The following is a 20,383-nucleotide window of genomic DNA, read 5'->3' on the forward strand; positions in this document are numbered from 1 at the left end:
TTGTACAGGTGGAGGCAGCGGTGCGTGGACATTACGACAGAAAGAGGTATTTCTAAATCTCTAAGCAGAATTATTGGTTGAATTTTGAACCGATTTCTAAACTGTTTTTTTTTTTTTTTTTAAATGTCACACATGTAGCTATGATACAAGATGCTTGGATATATTTAAAATGCTGGTTTTACCACTCAACACTTCATCTCCTCACTCACATCCTTGAATATTTCAATTCTTTGGCTACAATCATTAATGATGATGATATAATAGTAATAGTGATAGTAACAATAGTAATAGTATAATAATAATAATAATAATAATAATAATAATAATAATAATAATAATAATAATAATAATAATAATAACAACATAATATAAGAATCCAGTAACTATAATACAATAATAAAAACAATAATATTAATAATAAACAATATTGAATAATAATAATAATAATAATAATAATAATAATAATAGCAATAATAATACATAATACATACCACTAACTACAATATAAAGTATTAATAAGTAAAAAATACAATAATATGAGAATATAATGATTATTTTAAGAATAGCAATAACAAATATACAGTAGTAATAAAATTATACAATAATAATAATAATTGTCAAATGCAATGTATAGCCTTAAACAATGTTGTCAATAAAAACCTGAGCTCATCTCAGCGTTTTCTAGGTTCCTTTTGTCCTCTATCTATCTATCTATCTATCTATCTATCTATCTATCTATCTATCTATCTATCTATCTAAAAGACCCCGTGAAAATTCCTCTGTAGATGTATCACACTGCAAGAGCGATTGCCACCGGTCCAAGATGGCCGCCCTGTTGACGCACCGCTCTAGTGGGCGGCAGCAGTCGATGCGGCGTCTACATGGCGGAAACGCGCCACAGGGACGTGATGCATGCTGGTACCTGTAGTTTAGAGATGTACCCTTAATCAATCTTTCATTTTTGCTATAAAAGAAAGTCTTTTCGGTCTGGTTTTGTCTGAAATTTGATCGTGACGTGTTCACACACGGAGAGCTAATCATATCACGTGTCTCCATTTTAAAACGTTCTATTTTCTTCTCGAAGCTTCTGCACACAGCCGGTTTACCCATAGTGCACCGCGACACCTTCTTTCTTTTCACAGCTTCCAAAATGTCGATGCTGGACGGTCCGTTAAATGTGCTCGGTCAGAGGACCACAGGAGAATCTGTTCGCACTCAAAATGGTGAGTTGTCCTGTTGTGTTAGTCTGTCTGCGAACGTGTGTTTATACGTGCTTTCAGTGTGTCGGCTTTTAACAGACAAAACCGTCCGCAGTCAATGACTGTGTAGCACACGTGCGACTCAAGCTAGCGCTACATTAACAATGGGAACTCAAACTGGTTCCATTGTGTTCTGCTTGTGTTTTAAAGCTCACTTGAGTCCTCTAAGGGCGAACATCGTGCAGTTTAACGGAATGTTGTGCATGTCCCGTATTAGTGCCGTCTTTCATCCTTCATTGAACGTATGGCTATGCTAACGGGGTAGAAAAACACTGTCACGGTCTGAAGGTGTGGCTGCTGAATGTGCGCCTCACTAAATAAAGTGACAGAACAAAAATATGTTCACCAGGCTCAGTAAAATGTGTTAACAATGCTGTATAAAAATAATTTTAAAAAAAATGAACCAGTCTGGTCTAAGGTGTTGATGTTTTTGTTTTGTGCAGTCATGGCCGCGGCATCCATCGCTAACATCGTCAAGAGCTCCCTTGGACCTGTTGGCCTCGATAAGATGCTTGTGGACGATATTGGGGTTTGTATTAAGTTTAACATACGAACGTTTTCAGACTTCTACTTGTTTGGTAAACGCAAAGAGAAGGGCGTTGGCACAAACAATGCCCATGTGCGGTTTGACTTGTGTAAATGAGAATAAGATGCAAAATATGAGAAAAATAGCATAATATGCCCCCTTAAACATCTTTAATATTTACTATCCTGTCAGTAAGAGCAGTCTGCAATAAGTTATCACTCAATTTTATTATAGCTTCTGATCCCCCTTCCATTCTTATTTTTCAACATTAAATGGTCCAAGAACTGTTATAAATATGATATCACTTTCTTTAGCCTTTGCTCACCCTTTTATCTCAGTACTAAATATGTGAAATATTTAATAAAAATAAAAGAGCTTAAATTGTTTAAATGTGAATTGTGTTTGTCTTTGACAGGATGTGACAATCACCAACGATGGAGCTACCATTCTGAAGCTGCTGGAGGTGGAGCATCCTGCAGCTAAGGTGCTGTGTGAACTGGCTGATCTTCAGGACAAAGAAGTAGGAGATGGAACGACATCTGTGGTGAGTATGACCAAAACCTGTTCATAGCTCTTTATCGGCCCTGAATGAAACCAAAGCTTGTTGTTAGAAGTGAACATGCCTTTGTAATCCTGTATTTATACCAAACATCTGACGGATGTTTGGCTGTTCTCACAGGAAACAGAACAGAAACTGCCCTTTATCGTCTGAAGGAATGGTGCTGTGTTGTCTCTCTCACTCCTAATGAAATAATGGCACAATGTGTTAAGAGAGTGGGGGGAAAAAAGGAAAGCGATAACAGGGTTCTCACCAGGAATTTATCACAGCATAGGGGGATCGCGTGGTGCGGACAATTATGAAATGTATAAATCTCTGAGGGCCAAATTTAGTGAAGTAAAGTTTTGTTGAATTGTTGAATTTGATGATGAATTAGTTAGTGAACAAATGGGCAAACAGAATGGTTAGGGTTGAAGGTAAATGATTATTTCTAAAGCGATTATTCGGGCGTTTATTTTATCGAATAGTCGACTGTTCTAATGACTAATTAGACAATTCATCTAACAATTATTTTTCTGTTGCACAATTAATAAAAACCATAAAATCCTCAAATAAATACCAAAAAAATACTAATAAATTACTTTTAAACCACACATAACCAAACCAATAAATAAAATGCTTTATCAAGTCTCCCTCAAAAACAAAATTGCACTTGCAATTAATATTAAATATTGAGGCCCAGAGGTATATACTGTAGTTGTACCTTCCTTAACTGGTAACAATTCCAATCCAATTAGAACCTTTGTAAACAAAAATGCTAACGGCCCCGCCTCCCCTTGTTTCATTCTGTTATGTACAAAATGCACCAAATAGTTTCTAGTTTGCCCCATTCATTCCACTATAGAACAAACCTGCAGGTGCTGAGGGTGAACCTCTTTGTCATCCAGCCTGTTTGGAGGCAAAAGATGAAGAAAATAAAATACTTATACTTAGCTTGGTTGCTAGCCCCGCTCGGCATCCTTGCTTCTGCTTCTGATCACACCGCTTACGTCTCCTCTGCTGGCGGACACCGCGGGTAAGAGGCTCCGCTGGCGGTGGCCACCGCGCAAAGACTGCAAATAACTATACCTTGATGGTTATGGCTGCCTTTAAAGCATTCCCACAGCTTTAGTGTAGGGCGGAGGGTTGTGTTTTGGTGACATGTAGAGCTTGGGAGGACAGGCTCCTGACTCTGAGAGGTGGTTGGAGATGGAGCTTCGTCCTCCATGCTGGTTTGTTTTGGTCACTCACGCGCGTGTGGTGTGGCGACGTGTCGATTATTTTCTTAGAACTGAGTAGTCGACGTTGTCGACGCGTTGCTACAGGCCTAAGAATAGGATAGAGGGATAGTCCATTCAAGTGTTCCAGACTAATTGAATCGTGAACCATCGATCAGGAACCACCAGCTCTAGCATCGAGACACCTGAAACTGAAAAGACAGCGGAGGGCGAGGAGAAAGCACACACTGCAGGGAAAACATGATACACTCGTTTCTAGTGGTTAGGTTGATATTAAACATCTTGCGGCATCTTCCATGCTCTGAAATACTACTACTACAGATGAGATTTTGTTTTATACTGGTCGGACGTAATGACATATGGGGTCGACATCAGTGTAAATGGTGTGAAGCAGTGTGAGCAGTATGATGTGCTTGTTTATAGCGAAGCCTAGGGCTGGGCGATATGGCCTTTTATAAATACCGCGATATTTTTAGGCCATGTCACGATACACGATATATATCTCGATATTTTGCATTACCCTTGAATTAACACTTTGATGCACAAAATCACACCAGTATGATGATTCTATATGTCTACATTAAAACATTCTTGATCATACTGCATTAATATATGCCAATTTTAAACTTTCATGCAAAAAAGGGGATATCACAACTAAGTCAAAGTTAACATAACTGTATTTATTAAACAGTGAGTGGCTCAAACATAAAATTGTCAACAGAAAGTGCACGTTCTGTGCAAAATTGTCACAGAGACATTTCAAAACAAGACATTAGTGCAGGATGCAACTCACATGGCATTTCAAAACACAAAATTAAAGTGCACTTTTTGTACATAATGCCACTACAATATTTTAAAACAAACAGTGCCCTTTTGTGCATGTTGTCATTAAGATGACATTTCAAAACAACACTAAATTTAAGTGCACCTTTTGTGCATAATGCCACTATGATATTTAAAAAAAAAAAAAAAAGTCCGAGTTTAACGGTATGGTCATTTTCAACACCGCACAGACTACAAGCTGCGATATATCGAGTATATTCGATATATCGCCCAGCTCTAGCGAAGCCCATGTCCGCTTTAGCGGTTGTAATGATTCAGTCCTGTTCATGCGGACTGTAAAGCATAACTCCATCAGAATTTGAATCTCTTCCGGTTTATTGAACCCGTAAATGCGACCGTTTACAGACGAGCCCATGTCGGCTCTAGCGGTTAGGTTATGTTATACCAAAGCATATTAATTATGGAATATAATCACAGTTCATCCCTACCCGAATATTAGACCACCGATGCTGAAGAGGTATACTGAGGTAGTGCTTCTCATACAGTAGGTGCTGCTGTTTTCCACTTGTTATTGCTGTGATGCTTCGTATTTTGATGACGCATGAGGCAGTACGACTCTGTGGCATCTGTTGCCACATTGGATGGCAGAATAAAGACGATATCTCTAAGTCCGAATACGTTTCAATCAGATGGTATTCAAATTCGTGCGCGCACGTGTAATATGATCTGTTGTGAGTTAGAAACATGACGAGCAGCTTAATGTGCACTACACACTACGTCTGGTTGAAGCACACAGTTGGAAATCATAAATATCGTCCAATATAAACAAAGTAATTACACAGGCAGCATCGGGGCAACTAAGTGGCGGCAGGGGTCCTCAGATAAAAACAGGGGCATCCGAGCAGATCACCTGTATTAAATTGATGGTGCGGCTGATCTTTGTGTTTTTTGGTTATGGAGATTAAATAGTTTAAACAACCTGGAAGTGTATTTTGTGTCCAAGTGTGCAACTATTATTACGACCTTACCAATTAAAAAAGGAAAAAGAGAAAATCCCCCCTACGTTGCTGAAAACTGAACGTGGGGTGCGCCATTGCTCCGTAGGGGAGCAAAATTACAATGTCGGGGGCCCCTACTACGTTCAACAGCGCTGACCCTGAGATAAGATTAAAAAAAAGAAGTGAGGAGTTATAGTTAAGCTTTGTTTCTATAGGTGATTATTGCTGCAGAGTTGCTGAAAAGTGCAGATGAGCTGGTGAAGCAGAAGATTCACCCGACGTCAATCATCAGTGGATATCGTCTGGCCTGCAAGTAGGTAGACAGTGACAATTAGTATAAATCCTTTCTGAAATGTCTTTTTGCACCTTTGATCATAACGTTTTTATTTTCTATTTCCAGAGAAGCCGTTCGATACATCAATGAGAACCTCACCATGAGCACAGATGACCTGGGCAGAGAGTGCCTAATAAACGCAGCCAAGACCTCCATGTCTTCAAAGATCATCGGAGCGTATCCTTTAAAAAGGGTCTAATTCCTCACAAAGGTGTTTCATGTAATACATGTGCAGTCAGTTTTTTTTAAATTTTATTATTATCCTTGACCCAGAGTTTAAAGTGATGCGGAGTTCTTTGCTAACATGGTGGTGGATGCTACCTTGGCTGTGAAGTTTGTGGATACCAAAGGAGTTGCCAAGTACCCCATCAACTCTGTCAATGTGCTGAAAGCCCACGGGCGCAGCCAAAAGGAAAGTTTCCTGGTCAATGGATACGCACTGAACTGCACAGTTGGATGTCAAGGTGCATATTACATATATATAAGCTTTGCACCAATAATTTTAAAGAGTGACTATACGCCTGCTTTCTGCTGACCTGCCACTAGGGGGTAAATTCAAAAAAATTGGAATTGAAATACACACATTGATTTGACCAGAATCTGTTCTTTATGGAAACAGTCAAAAACATTCTGCAGGAATACACGGAGCATAGTGTTCCACATTGGGGCTGTCAATCAATAATAACTGTGATAAGATGAAAACAAGTCCCTCCTCCCAACTTTGTTTTCATAGGAGGGGCAGGGCCAACAGTACAGTTGGTGAGCACGATAATTCAAATGAGGTGTCATAATCTCTCAGCCAATAGCAAATTTTAACTGTAATAGCGGGTGTTCAACCCTTAGAGGCCAGTGACTCGTAAAATTATAATACTTTAACTAAAACGTTCACATTTTGAGGAAGATCAATCAACAGCTTTATTTAATACCCAAATACATATGCATTCAGCAGGAATAAAAAGTGGGTTTGATGTTTAGTTACTCTTTAAACTCAGGTTTTGATCGTGTTCCCATTTAAATTTGCTGCTGCGTCTGACCTGTGATGTGTGCAGTGATACGCGTGGGAGAAATAAACTTGACTTTTAAAGGAGCACAGTCACACTATTAGTACTGTGACGCTACTTTAGGTCAGACAATTATATAATGGCTGCCAGGAAGGAAAGATTACTTTAATTTTCCTTTAGTAGTGGTTTTCCTCCAGGCAAAATGTATGTATGATTTTTACATTTTCATTTATTTTTTTCTCAAAGGCATGCTAAAAAGGATCGTTAACGCCAAGATTGCATGTCTGGACTTCAGCCTGCAGAAAACCAAAATGAAGATGGGTATCCAAGTCATCGTCAGTGACCCAGAAAAACTGGACCAGATCAGGCAGCGGTGGGTGTTGCTGCTGTAGCTTCATTATTCTGCCTCTGTGAGCTATACTGTCCCATTTAAATTTGCTGTGGTGCTGACTCGTAGTTCTCACAGTGATACGCGTGGGAGAAAGCAAGATCAGTGTGTAGTGAAGGCCGTAGCTTCCCTCTAAGCTACAGGGTCACCATTATACACTGGACAAACAAATCATTTACATTCTACTTTATATTCAAACCTCTAGATCAGTGTTTCTTAACCTTGGGGTCGTGACCCCTTGTGGGGTGCTTGGAAATTTCTAGTAATATTTACATGTAAAAAATTTCATTTTTGTATATTTAGGTTTTTTAAATGAATGTATGTATTATTTTGCACACAAAAACAAAACATTAATCAAAGATTTGTATTTGTCATTATGTGCATGAACATGTACATCATGAAATAATGTCCCCAAGTTTAGAGTAAAAGAAAAACAGTATAAAAGAATAAAAATTGAAATACAAAAGTAATATAAATGAATCTATACAAAAACAATACAAATATGCAATGATATATAAAACAGTATCACAGAAATGGATAAAGAGTGCATGAAGGGGCAGAAAGCTCAAAATAAAAATTATTCTTTTTCAAATTAAAATGCCACATACATTCTCTTAACTATATTCTATACTTTCACTTTTCCAAATATAAATCTAATTAAAATAAAACGCAGTATGAAAATACCTGAGCTGGTGAATATTGTCACTGTATTTTTAACACACTATAAAAAACATGATTTAAAAAAAAAAGAAACAGTTATTTTAGAGATAGTCTCTAGGGTCACCAAAAATGTGTGATACAAAATAGGGTCACAACCACTAAAAGTTTAGGAACTACTGCTCTAGATTGTGTTGTAGTAGATATCTGTTGGAACAGGCTGATGGTGTTAATGTTGCAGAGGAGGTTTAACAGAAACCATACTTTATGTTTGTCTAAGCATGTTTTGGATGTTGTTAAAGGTTATGCTGATGTATGTTTTTTTTTTTTTTTTTTTTTTTTTTTTCCTGGATTCAGTGAGTCAGACATAACTAAGGAAAGGATCCAAAAGATTTTGGCTGCTGGTGCCAACGTCGTACTGACAACTGGAGGCATTGACGACATGTGCCTCAAGTATTTCGTGGATGCCGGAGTCATGGCAGTACGAAGGGTTCTCAAGCAGGACCTTAAACGCATCGCTAAGGCAACGGGAGGTAAAGCTATACACTGCTTGAGTTTGTTGCATCTTTGTGGTAATTGTAATGTGTGATTGTAATTCTATTTCACTAATAGAGCTGTGTGTCTGTTTGTGTTCTCAGCTGTCATGTGTCCATCTCTGACTAACCTGGAGGGAGAGGAGTCCTTTGAGGCCACGATGCTGGGCCAAGCTGAGGAGGTAGTGCAGGATCGGATCTGTGATGATGAGCTCATCCTTGTTAAGAAGTAAGAACATAAACCAAGCCAGGGTTCTCAAACTCATTCTCCTGAGTGGGCCACAGATTTTATTTGGGAAAATTTGTAATTTATTCATTAGTATGCTCTAGTTTACACATCCACGTCTAAATAAATTCTAGAATATGTACAACACTATTATTATCAAAGCAATAAGCGACAATTTTCACTTTCAATTTATTTAATTTTGACCCATTTTTATGTTAAAGAAAATTTTGTTGAATATTTAAAGAAAATGCAGGATTTGGGAAAAATTGTGTTCTTTTAATAATTTGAGGTAAAAAAATAAAAAAAAAATGGCTGGTATCGTGATAAAGGCTAGGATGGGGAGAAATCTGAGCCCTGCTAATATTTTGAAGTTTTATTGAATTTGTGTATCAATTTGGAGAGATCGCCAACTGAATTAGTTGGTACTATACACAAGGATTCATGTTTTTTTTTTTTTTTTTGCTTTCTGCTGTGGGCCGAATTGGGTGCTCGAAAGGGCCAGATTCGGCCCCTAGGCCTTGAGTTTGACACGCGTGAACTAAGCTGTTGTGTTTGTTACAAGACGTATGGACATTTTTAGCTGCCCTTTGATATCATGACCAAGAATTTAACCTTAGTCATAACTTCGATGTTTTTAACACTGGAATATTAACCAATGTGTAACTTTACTGTTGTTTTTTTACCACTTCAGCACCAAAGCGCGCACATCTGCCTCCATCATCCTTCGTGGAGCCAACGACTTCATGTGTGATGAGATGGAGCGGTCGCTCCACGACGCACTCTGTGTGGTCAAAAGGGTTCTGGAGTCAAAGTCTTTGGTACCTGGAGGAGGTGCAGTGGAGGCCGCTTTGTCCATTTACCTGGAAAACTACGCCACAAGCATGGTATGATTTATTTAAGAAAACAGGTTTTCAGCTGCTCTGTCAAAGATCTACAGAGGCAGCATTTCACTCACATCTGCCCTTAAAAACATACAAGCAATAGTGAGAATAATTTAAAGGTAAATAGCAAGTCCGCAGAATATCAATTTATTTATAGCTTGGATGCAGCAGTGCACTGCGAACTGAATTTATTTAGTTTGGTTTCCTAAAATGACAAGTAACATAAAGCTTAGTACGCAACCAAGCTGTTTCATCTATGACGGTTTAAAAACTATAAATCTCACAATTTATCGGCTGAAAGACACCAATTGCAGTCGTCACGTGGGAGTTGACAGGCCAACTTAGAAGAGAAAGCAAGATGAAGTAATTTGAGTTTTTTTTTTTTTTTTTAAATTGAGAAGAGAAGGTGAAGCAAGAGGAATAGGATGGGTCTTTCTTCCTGTTTAGTAGTGTATTTATCTTCATTGGTGTTGGAATGCTTCTTTTGTCATACCTTTTTTTTGTCCTTTAAAAGCAAATTTAAGAATTTTATAAATTAAATGGATGAATATTAATCAGCATTGAGGGTTTGTTTGATTGCACTGCTGCAGGTACTCCTAAATGTACCAGATGGCCAACACAAAAGTAATATCTTAATGTGAAGTTCAGAGGAAAGAAATTAAAAAGTAAATAACAAAATGTGTGATGTGGTGCCTGTTTTTTTATATATATATATATAATGTGTTTTGTTCTCCCACAGGTGCTTCTTGAGTTAAATGTGAGTGTAGATCTTGGTTTGTTTTCAAACACTGAACATTATTTTTAATGATTTCCTCAGGGATCCAGAGAGCAGCTGGCTATTGCAGAGTTTGCTCGTTCTCTTCTCGTCATCCCTAAGACTCTGTCAGTGAACGCAGCTCAGGACTCCACTGACCTGGTGGCAAAGCTGAGGGCCTTTCACAATGAGGCCCAGGTTAACCCTGAACGAAAGAACCTCAAATGGTGAGTGCATCTGCTCACAAGAGAACAGGACTAATCAGCTCTCTGGCTTTTTTTTTTTTACACAAGTAAATCAGGACAGTATTAGTTTTTAGCCAATAAACCATTTAGTCTAATCCAGGGTTGTGGTCAATTTCAGTTAAAAAAATTATGTTTTTAGTCACAAATGTCCAATTCAATTGTGATCACAGTGACACCAGCATTTTTCCAATTACAAGAAGACATAGTCATCAACATCAACAGAAGGGCAATAACTCTGGAAAAAATAATTGCGCGCTTCTCATTTTTGAACACCATCAAGGTATTGATACCATGAAGCCACACACCGATATTGGTTGTTGTATCTTAAACAGTTTCTAAGAAAAGCTGTCCCCATTAGCTCAGACTGAGCTCAAATCTATATCCATCTTCCACACTTTGTGGCAAGAGATAAAAAAAAAAATACACTCTGAGTTACTAAAGACCAATTACTGAGCCTGAAATAACCTAATAGAAATTAAGCTTCCTTTTGTGCTAGCTTTCTGTTAGCATCTCTAATGACAACGGGTTCTAAATCAGCTGTAAAATACACTAAAAACAAATATTTATCATAATTTCTTTACTATCTATTGGTTACCTTATTAGGCTTCCTAATCAATGAAAATATAGGTTACTAATGTTTTTGGTATGGGCATCTGAGCCCTTTCTGTGTCAGTATACCCCTAGATTTATATTTTTTTTAAATGGTCAAATCTGAGAAAGCTTGATATGAAACATATTTTAATATTAACTACAAATGAGTAGAACGTAAACATAATTCCCCAGTTTTGCGTTAAATGATAATTGACTTTTTTTAATAGAATTTGACATTACAATTTAATTATGACAACAGATATTAAAAAGTACAATTATGCCATAATTGTAATTATCAGTTACATGATTATAATTGACCCCAATCCTGGTCTGATCAGACAAAAATATTGTTGCCAGTATGTTATTGTACAGTTGTTTTAAACTGACTTTCATCACTCGTGTGCGCTAGGATTGGTCTGGACCTGGTCAATGGTAAACCCAGAGACAACCGTCAGGCTGGCGTGTATGAACCCACCATGGTGAAGACCAAAAGTCTCAAGTTTGCCACAGAGGCAGCTATCACTATTCTCCGCATCGATGACCTCATCAAATTGTTCCCAGAGCCAAAGGAGGGAGGGCCTTCATACCAGGACGCTGTGCAGTCTGGATCATTGAATGGTTGAACAGTCACGTTGGTTCCAAGTCTGTATTTATACCATTAAAGCTTTTCATGGCTAGTCCAGTGTAGCCCCTGCACTTTCTGTTTACTGATCTCCCACAATGCAACTAGTAAGTCAGTGTTTTTTGGAAACTAATAAAAGTTCAATGGCTATAAATGACTGTTGATTTAACAATTCAAATTAACTGGATGTGGTTAATAAACATCAATGATCAACGGTAAGCTCAGACTTTAATGGTCATCACAAGAAAAATATAGTTGCATATGTTCTTACAGGTCCAGTATATTTATTATTAGTGAGCACATTGACTGGAATATGGCATTTGTTTGTGTGGAAGGCAAGTAAATGACTGATTTAAGAAAGAACAAGTGTAGCATTAAATGACAATTAGTAATAAAAGCAAATTATTTATACTAACTTTCTCACAACTTAACCATAATAATGGCACGTTATATTTCCCACTTTTTTTTTTAAATAATTGCTGGTTTTTAAGTTGACCACCATTAATCATTTACCAGGCTGATAAAACAAGACTTATCATTTATAATGTTGCATGAATTAAACCTGAGGAGTTCACAGTGTAGCGGACAATTTACAATCTCATGTAGCACAAAGGAAGAAGCGGAACAGATACATTTCATACTACAGTGTAAACCATTGCATCGTCCCTTAATCATTCATAATCTAAGTGCAAACCTAAGGTACAGTATGTGATTTCAGACTCTCTCCACACACATGGCAATGCCCATCCCTCCTCCAATACACAGTGATGCTACTCCTTTGTTGCCTCCAGTTCTCTGCAGAGCATGAAGCAGCGTCACCAGGATTCTGCAGCCTGACATACCGATGGGATGACCCAGAGCTATGGCTCCACCGCTAACATTCACCTGCAGACGAATTCATGGTAGAAAGCAGTTTAAATACAAGTCAGCCCCGGCAAGTTGTAAAAAGAAAACTAAAGACAAACCACTGCTTATGTTTAAAAACTATAATAATGATGACGTGGGCACCTTGTCAGTGTTCAGTCCGAGCTCTTTGACCACAGCGATAGATTGGGCTGCAAAGGCTTCATTGATCTCAAATAAATCAACTTGGTCCAGCTGCCAGCCAGCTTTCTCTACCTAAACAGGAAGTTAACAACATAAAGAGAATTAAAATAGGAAAAACATGTTTCACCTTGTTTTGCTGTTCACCTCTTACCGCTTTCCTGATAGCTGGTATTGGCCCAGTTCCCATGATGGCAGGGTCCAGACCAGCTTGAGCCCAGGATACTATCCTAGCCATTGGTTTAATGCCACGCCTCCCGGCTTCTGATTGGCTCATGAGGACAGCAGCTGCTGCTCCATCATTGATACCTTTCAAAGAATAGAAACAACGTTATTGGGCAGAACTTGAGAACCGGTTCACTCTACAAACTCATTCCATGTTTGATATGATGAACCTGAAGTGTTCCCAGCAGTGACGGTTCCACTGCTGTCCTTGATGAAGCAGGGTTTGAGTTTGGACAAGCTCTCTATGGTGCTGCCGTGTCTGGGAAACTCGTCAACAGTGAGCTGAACAGGACCTGAAGGTGGAAAACTGGTCATTAATCCCAGTCCTAATGGAAAGAAAGCCTGATCCTCTCAGCTGTGTTGGAACTAGGAGCAGAACCTCCATTACTGGGAATGACCCCTGTGCTACATTACAGGGCACTGACTTACCCAGTGTTTTTCAACCTTGGGGTCGCCTGAAGTTAAAATGGGGTCACCTAAAGGTCTAACAATTGATTTAAAAAAAAATTACTGATAGAAATACATTTATCTTTTTTTTCAAATTAAAACAACACAAACAACTATGTTCTATACTTTCACTGTAAAATATACAAATAGTTAATATTAAAAAAAAAAACTAAATGCAGTTAAATATATGAGCACAACTCTGTATTTGTAAATGACGTATAAGGATTTTCACCTTGTGACGTTAAAAAAATAAAAATAAAATAAAATGTACATCGTCATCAGGCAAGATTTTTTCATGAATATTATGATGAAATAAACAGAAATACTTATGAATCTTATACAGGACTATAATAGAACTAAAATAGGGCAGAAAATAAATGTGAGTAGATTTGGAGTCATTTTAAAGATTTTTTTTTAAAACAGCAGTCATGGCCAGATATTTGTAGACTTTGAATAACAGAATAAATAACTTAAGTCAATTCAGTAATTTTAAAAAAGAAATCTAATTGAGCACATATATATTACGTTACTACATATTTGGTATCTTTTAAACCTTTTTTAACTAAAGGAAATGGAGTTGGACAGAATGTTTAGGTGTCACGTGATTCTAAATAAAAATGTCTTTGGGGTCGCTAACCTTTCTTTGAAGGCACTGAGACGGGGACGATCTCTTTGGTGAAATGTCCTGCTTTCTGAGCAGCTTCTGCTTTGTTCTGGGACTGAACAGCAAACTCATCCTGTTCCGCTCGAGTGACATTCCATTGTTTAGCCACATTTTCAGCTGATCAAGCACATTTAAGACAAAGGGTGATCGTAAGAAACAGACATAAATATGTCGCGGTTAAACCGGTTGATGCTGTGCAGATGTAAACCTGTGATTCCCATGTGGTAGCCATGGAACGCATCTGTCAGGCCGTCATCTACCATGGAGTCCTGCAGTGTGGTATTGCCCATCTTCATTCCTGTTCTCATGTGGAGTGTGTGCGGTGCCTGAAATGCAGTCAAAATAATATCATTTACAGTATATGTTATTTCCTGCGATGCTGCTGCTGTCGCCCTGACCCACTTTGCTCATACTCTCCATGCCCCCAGCGACCACCACACTGGACTCTCCGGTCAGGATGGACTGAGCTCCCAAACACACAGCTTTGAGTCCAGAGCCACACACCATCTGGCAGCTCCATGCTGGGACCCCATAAGGAATACCTGCCTCAACACTGGCCTGACGGGCCGGGTTCTGACCATGACCTGTAAGAGGACGTTTAAAATGCATTAAGTGAAGCTTATGCTGCTTTCACACGGATGCGTCTCGAAATGTTCGCGTGATCAGATTACATACAAAGTCAGTGGATAGATGCGTCCCAGAGGCAAAATTTCCTGTGTGGTGGTGCGGTCATATTGGCACATTCGCAAGAGTTGAAACTATTGAACTCCTGCGACTGTTTCGCATGACAAAAGCCAATCAGAGTCTTTGTTGACGATGACGACATGTCGTCAACACGGACACAGGTCTGTTCACCCATTCAGCCATGGAGTAGAACAGGGTTGCCGGACTCCAGTCCTCGAGAGCTGGATTCCTGAGACTTTTAGATGTGTCACTGTTCCACCAACACACCTGAATCAACTGAATGGCTCGTTAACATGCTTCTGCAGAACTAGATGACAACACATTGGTTTCAACGAGGTGTGTTGGAGCCGGAGTCCAGCACCCCTGGAGTAGAAGCCATGTGTGACCACCTGGAGCTGTATGACACGACCTTTATAACCGGGACTGGACTAGGAAGGATTTGGCGTGGAGGAGGATCAGCGAGGAGGTGGTAGTGGCAGGTAAAAGTTCTCTCTGTAGTTTTCATCTTTGAAAGTCTGCACTGAGCTCGGACAGCATTAGCCGCTAATCACGCCGGCTTTTTTCGCTGGTGGTTTATTTTTATGAGAGGAGAAAAAGGAGCGCAGCTCCTCGCTTTAGCAGGCAGTGAAACTCACCGAGTTGGATGTGTCGCTGGTGGGCGGTGCTTCGCTTCAGATGCACATATGAAGAGAATGGGGACATTTTTTGATCCTGCGGAACGTTTCGTGCGGCAGATGCGTCCGGTGCCGCAGAAGATGCATTCGGTGTGAACGCAGCATTAGAGTAAGGCGACCATACGTCTGGATTTACCCAGACATCCTCTTTTCACGTATTGTCCAGATCCTCCAGCCGGATTTTAACAAACTCATCAAAATGTCCGTGTTTCCCAAGAGACACAAGTCTTTGTTATAAAGAGAGAAATGCATTTTTAAACCTAATGGAGAATAACAACTTATTTATCTACTATATTGTATTTTGCCGTTACAAGGTAGATTAAAAAAAAGAAAACGTTGAGTACTTTTTGAGCATGCCAAGGTCAAGCCAAGTGCCCTCTTTTTCAGAAATCAATATATAGTCACCCAGTGTCCTAGACCTCCTGAACCTTTACCTGCTGTTAGGACATGTCCCATAATAACCTCAGAGATCTCCTCAGGCTTCACCCCAGCACGACTCAGCGTGTCTTTGATCACTGCTGATCCCAGGTCCTGTAGCTCTACTGTGGACAGAGAACCATTCAGACACCCTGTGGGAAACAAGCACATTAATCAGGTTCAATTCAAAATAAATGTATTCAGTCACTCAGAATGTATTGTTAATAATGTTTCTTCTTCTTCTTTATTGTTTGAACTGACACAGGGTAAATAATGATTAGCAAATTTGTCAATAGTGGCAAAGTGGGTTCATACAAAATGTTCCCACAGAAAGAACAGGTTGGACTTTGTAGGTCAGGGTTTTCAAACTCATTTTAGTTCAGGGGCCAAATATCAAGTACTTTGATCTTAAGTGGGTTGCAAATTTTAGGCGGGAAAACCAGCAAGTTCAACAAAAATTTACCAAAATTTGCACTTCGACGTATAATTGACACATAAAGTACGTACGGCGCCTACAATATCCAAGCAATAAGTGAGAGATAGCAGTCATTTAAGTTTAATTTATTTTTGAGAAATGATGACATCATTCCAGGAAAGTTGAGCCCTTTGAATAATTTGACATTTAAAATGACTGCAGTCATGTGACAAAAACATGGAAAAAGTTGTGGAGTTTATTTAAATTAGTGTATTTAGAAGGGCTGAAATCTCCACAACTGAATTATTTAGTAATTCACACAACAATTCATGTTTTTTTTTCCTACAAAAGCATCATAATGACTATTCACATCATGTGAATTTACATTTAGTGATTATATAACCTTTTTAAAAATACTCACATTTCATAGAATTATATTTCAAACAATGTTATAATGATACAAAGGTAAGGTAAAAAATGTCTACTGATATTAAAAAAAACATGACTATTAGTGAGTAAATGTTTTAAAATCCTTTCAAACTTATCAGTGTTTACTATCAGCTTTATTTATAAAACACAATGTAATTCTTTAAAACTACTACTAATTACTTTATTTGTCATTGCAGTGGTAAGATGTTTTTGTTTGTTTTTTTACCAACATATTTACCATACTTTTAATATCGTTATTTAGGTTATTTTAAAAAAAATTATATATATATATATATATTTTAAAAATTGCTAAAAACTAAATTTAATTTTTCCAGTAGGTTGGACCCGCCCCGTTTGCTCTCCACGCGCAGACAAGTATCCAATGGGAGCAGACTCGTGCGCCGTGGCACTACTACGTCTGAGCCAATCAGTGAACAGCGTTCGCTCCAGGAAACAGAACAGACCAATCACAGACTAGCAAGCAACGTCAGACGTATTCAATTAACTTTACCTGATGAAAAAACAACCAATAACCTTGATTTTTATGAGAAAACATCAAATAAAAAAACATGACAACTGTAAGTAGGAGGCTGTACGAAACAAAGCTGGAATAAATCGCCGTGTAGGAGAGATAAACTACAAATATCAGGGGGAAAAAATTTGATTGACGTGTATTAAAACGGAGCATAAATTACCAATTGGTGTCCGTCCAGCAGAAACGATAACAACCGCGTCGGTGTTCATTGTGGCTGGTCGAAGACTGGAGGTCTGGGTTTGCTGCTGTTTGCTCCTCTGCTCACTGACACTAAGCTGCACTGCTCAAAGACCTTATATACGTAGACGCCGCATCGACTGTGGAGGGACACGTCAACAGCACCGCCATCTTGGACCGGTGGTGGTGGAGGCAGCGGTGCGTAGACATTACAACAGAAAGAGGTATTTCTCAAATCTCTAAGCAAAATTATTCGTTGAATTTTGAACCGATTTCCAAACTGTTTAATTGTTTGTTTGTTTTTTTTTTAAAAAAAAAAACGTCACACATGTAGCTATGATACAAGGTGCTTGGATATATTTAAAATGCTGGTTTTGCCACTCAACACTTAATCTCCACGCCCACATCCTTGAATATTTCAGCTATTTGTCTACAATAATTAATGATGATGATATAATAGTAATAGTGATAATAATAATAATAATAATACAAAATGATATTATGAGAATCCAGTAACAATAATAAAAACAATAATATTAATAATAAACGACATTAATAATAATAATAATAATATAATAATAATAATAATAATAATAATAATAATAATAATAATAATAACCAGGGCTTTAAATTAACTCCCGCCAAATGCAGGTAAAAATTAACTTTGGTGGGGAACATTTTAGCGTTACTAGCCATTTTAGCTGGTGAAGAATAAAACAAGAAGAATGTCTCTGTTTGGAATCGGCAGGCTGATGAAACGATGTTGCAACATCGTTGCCAGATTGGGCTATTTACCGCCAAGAAATTTTAGGGTTTTTGTGTGTGTTTAGACTTTAAAACGTAATGCGTATCTGGCAACACTGTTAGTTGCACTAATCCTATAAGAATATAATATAATAATGAGAATACCAGTAACTTTAATATAAAATATTAATATTACAATAATGAGAATGTAATGATATTTAAAAGAATAGCACTAACAATAATACACTAGTAGTACCATTATACAATAATAATAATTGTCTATCTATCTATCTATCTATCTATCTATTTATCATGTCAGACGTTTGTTACAAACAGACCCCGTGAAAATTGCTTGAGAATTGAGCGATATATGACAACTTTAATGGCGTAACACGTTCCTCTATAGATGTATTGCACTGTAAGAGCGATTGCCACCGTTCCAAGATGGCCGCTCTGTTGACGCACCGTTCTACTGGGCGGCAGCAGTCGATGCTGCGTCTACGTATATAATGTCTATGGCTCTGCTCTTCACTAATGTAGCAGGGCTTGTTTATTACGTGTCATCAGTGGGAGCCACAGCGCCACTCTGCGGCAGGGAGGACAATAGTTCATTCATTACAAACAGCAAAAACTGACAATGGTGACATTTATAAAATACACAAATACATGCACAGTTTTATTTACTTATTTCCTTTTCTTTAAAAGTTCATATACTAATAATGTCTTTTTCCTAACAGTAAGATGAAGAAAGTCCCTTAACATGCGTTTCCTAAATACTCCATTATCTTGAAATGATTACATTTCAAATTGTAATGGTCCAAACTGCAGCACATTTGGGATCTTCTTCATTTTTAAACATCATTTTATTTCAAGACCAGTCCTACAAATAACATTATTCTTTGCTGAGCTGGTTTCACCAGCCACATTTTACATTTATGCTCACATTATTAAAAAAGGTTTTGACTGATTATTACATCAATTTGTTGTGAATAATTTCTGATTAGACTGTGAAAACCCTAACAGTATTTATATACGGTTATTCCCCATTAGTTGAAGGTCATAGACATTGTAAATATCAACCTAATATTTTTGTTTTATTAGTAAAATATTCACATTTATCAAAGTATTGTGTTTACTGCTCTGAAAACTAACTAAACTGTGTCTGCAGGAAAACAATAATACAACAGAAATATAAACCTGTGACAATAAAATAGTTTACAGTAAATTTGTCAAAAGTACAATAATATACATTTGTGGAATGTGTTGACTTTGTCTCCGTGTAAATAATCAGGACATTAAAGAATGTTTTAAAGAGATCATTATTTTACATTTGCAGTGTCCAGTAGTTAAAAAAAAAAAAAAAAAAAACTTTATTTTGCCGAAAGCATTTCCAAAATACAAACAGGGTCCTTAAGAAAATGAAAAAATAATTTGTTATGATTTTAATCAAATAATTAAACAAGTTCAAACATCAATAAACAATATTAAAATAATATTGATTAGAATTAGAACTAAAAACTGTTTTATTGCCAGGTGTAGTTTAGACCATTTAACATTTAACCTGATGTAATGTAATAAAGCATATATATATATATATATATACCATATTTATTGGTATTTCATTATAACTGTTCAAACTGCTCCATCTTAAATGTGAACAATGATTCTATACAGCAAATGTCTCAAACTCGAGGTTCCGGGGACCAAATTTGGCCCTTTAGAGCATCCGATTCGGCGCACAGGAGAAAGTGAAAATTTATCTATGTGGAAATTACCAAATTCAGGTTGTAAATTACTGTTGGAAGAACTCTCAATTTTTTCCAAAATCCTGCAATTTTTTTCTCAAAATATTCACCAAAATCTCCCCAAATTAAATAAAAATTGGTTAAAAAATAAATAAATCCCAGGGCATTGAAGTATTAGTCACTTATTGCTTAGATATTGTTGATGCCTTCCATTTTTTGTTTAATTTATGTGGAAGTGCAAACTTGTTCCATAAGGCGCAGCAGATTAACAGGTTAACGCTGGAGAAGGTGGAGGACAGGGTACAGATGGAGAACAGGTTAACGCTGGAGAAGGTGGAGGAGGACAGGGTACAGGTACAGATGGAGAACAGGTTAACGCTGGAGAAGGTGGAGGACAGGGTATAGATGGAGAACAGGTTAGCGCTGGAGAAGGTGGAGGACAGGGTACAGATGGAGAACAGGTTAATGCTGGAGAAGGTGGAGGAGGACAGGGTACAGGTACAGATGGAGAACAGGTTAACGCTGGAGAAGGTGGAGGACAGGGTATAGATGGAGAACAGGTTAACGCTGGAGAAGGTGGAGGACAGGGTATAGATGGAGAACAGGTTA

At 37.9% G+C, this 20,383-nt stretch overlaps 2 protein-coding genes and 1 non-coding gene across 3 annotated transcripts; 2 read left to right on the plus strand and 1 right to left on the minus strand.

The window, feature by feature from the left end:
* Positions 1 to 1,070: 1,070 nt before the first annotated feature.
* On the plus strand, positions 1,071 to 11,728 carry tcp1 (t-complex 1). The gene is made up of 12 exons (XM_028439646.1): positions 1,071 to 1,223; positions 1,703 to 1,788; positions 2,201 to 2,329; positions 5,558 to 5,655; positions 5,743 to 5,853; positions 5,959 to 6,140; positions 6,924 to 7,050; positions 8,080 to 8,255; positions 8,361 to 8,484; positions 9,173 to 9,365; positions 10,180 to 10,343; positions 11,362 to 11,728. The coding sequence occupies exons 1-12, from the start codon at positions 1,151 to 1,153 to the stop codon at positions 11,573 to 11,575; spliced, it is 1,677 nt and encodes a 558-aa protein (XP_028295447.1). The 5' UTR covers positions 1,071 to 1,150; the 3' UTR covers positions 11,576 to 11,728.
* Positions 1,464 to 1,599, plus strand: LOC114458144 (small nucleolar RNA SNORA29). The gene has a single exon (XR_003672990.1). It is a non-coding gene; the product is annotated as a small nucleolar RNA SNORA29 (small nucleolar RNA).
* Positions 11,729 to 12,034: 306 nt separating the features above from the next.
* acat2 (acetyl-CoA acetyltransferase 2) lies at positions 12,035 to 17,424 on the minus strand. The gene is made up of 9 exons (XM_028439647.1): positions 17,269 to 17,424; positions 15,747 to 15,881; positions 14,357 to 14,538; positions 14,163 to 14,280; positions 13,928 to 14,071; positions 13,014 to 13,136; positions 12,773 to 12,927; positions 12,583 to 12,693; positions 12,035 to 12,459 (listed from the first exon to the last, which is right to left on the minus strand). The coding sequence occupies exons 1-9, from the start codon at positions 17,315 to 17,317 to the stop codon at positions 12,289 to 12,291; spliced, it is 1,188 nt and encodes a 395-aa protein (XP_028295448.1). The 5' UTR covers positions 17,318 to 17,424; the 3' UTR covers positions 12,035 to 12,288.
* Between the last annotated feature and the right edge of the window lie 2,959 nt (positions 17,425 to 20,383).

Source organism: Gouania willdenowi, chromosome 24, assembly GCF_900634775.1.
Source record: "Gouania willdenowi chromosome 24, fGouWil2.1, whole genome shotgun sequence".
Taxonomy (NCBI): domain Eukaryota; kingdom Metazoa; phylum Chordata; class Actinopteri; order Blenniiformes; family Gobiesocidae; genus Gouania; species Gouania willdenowi.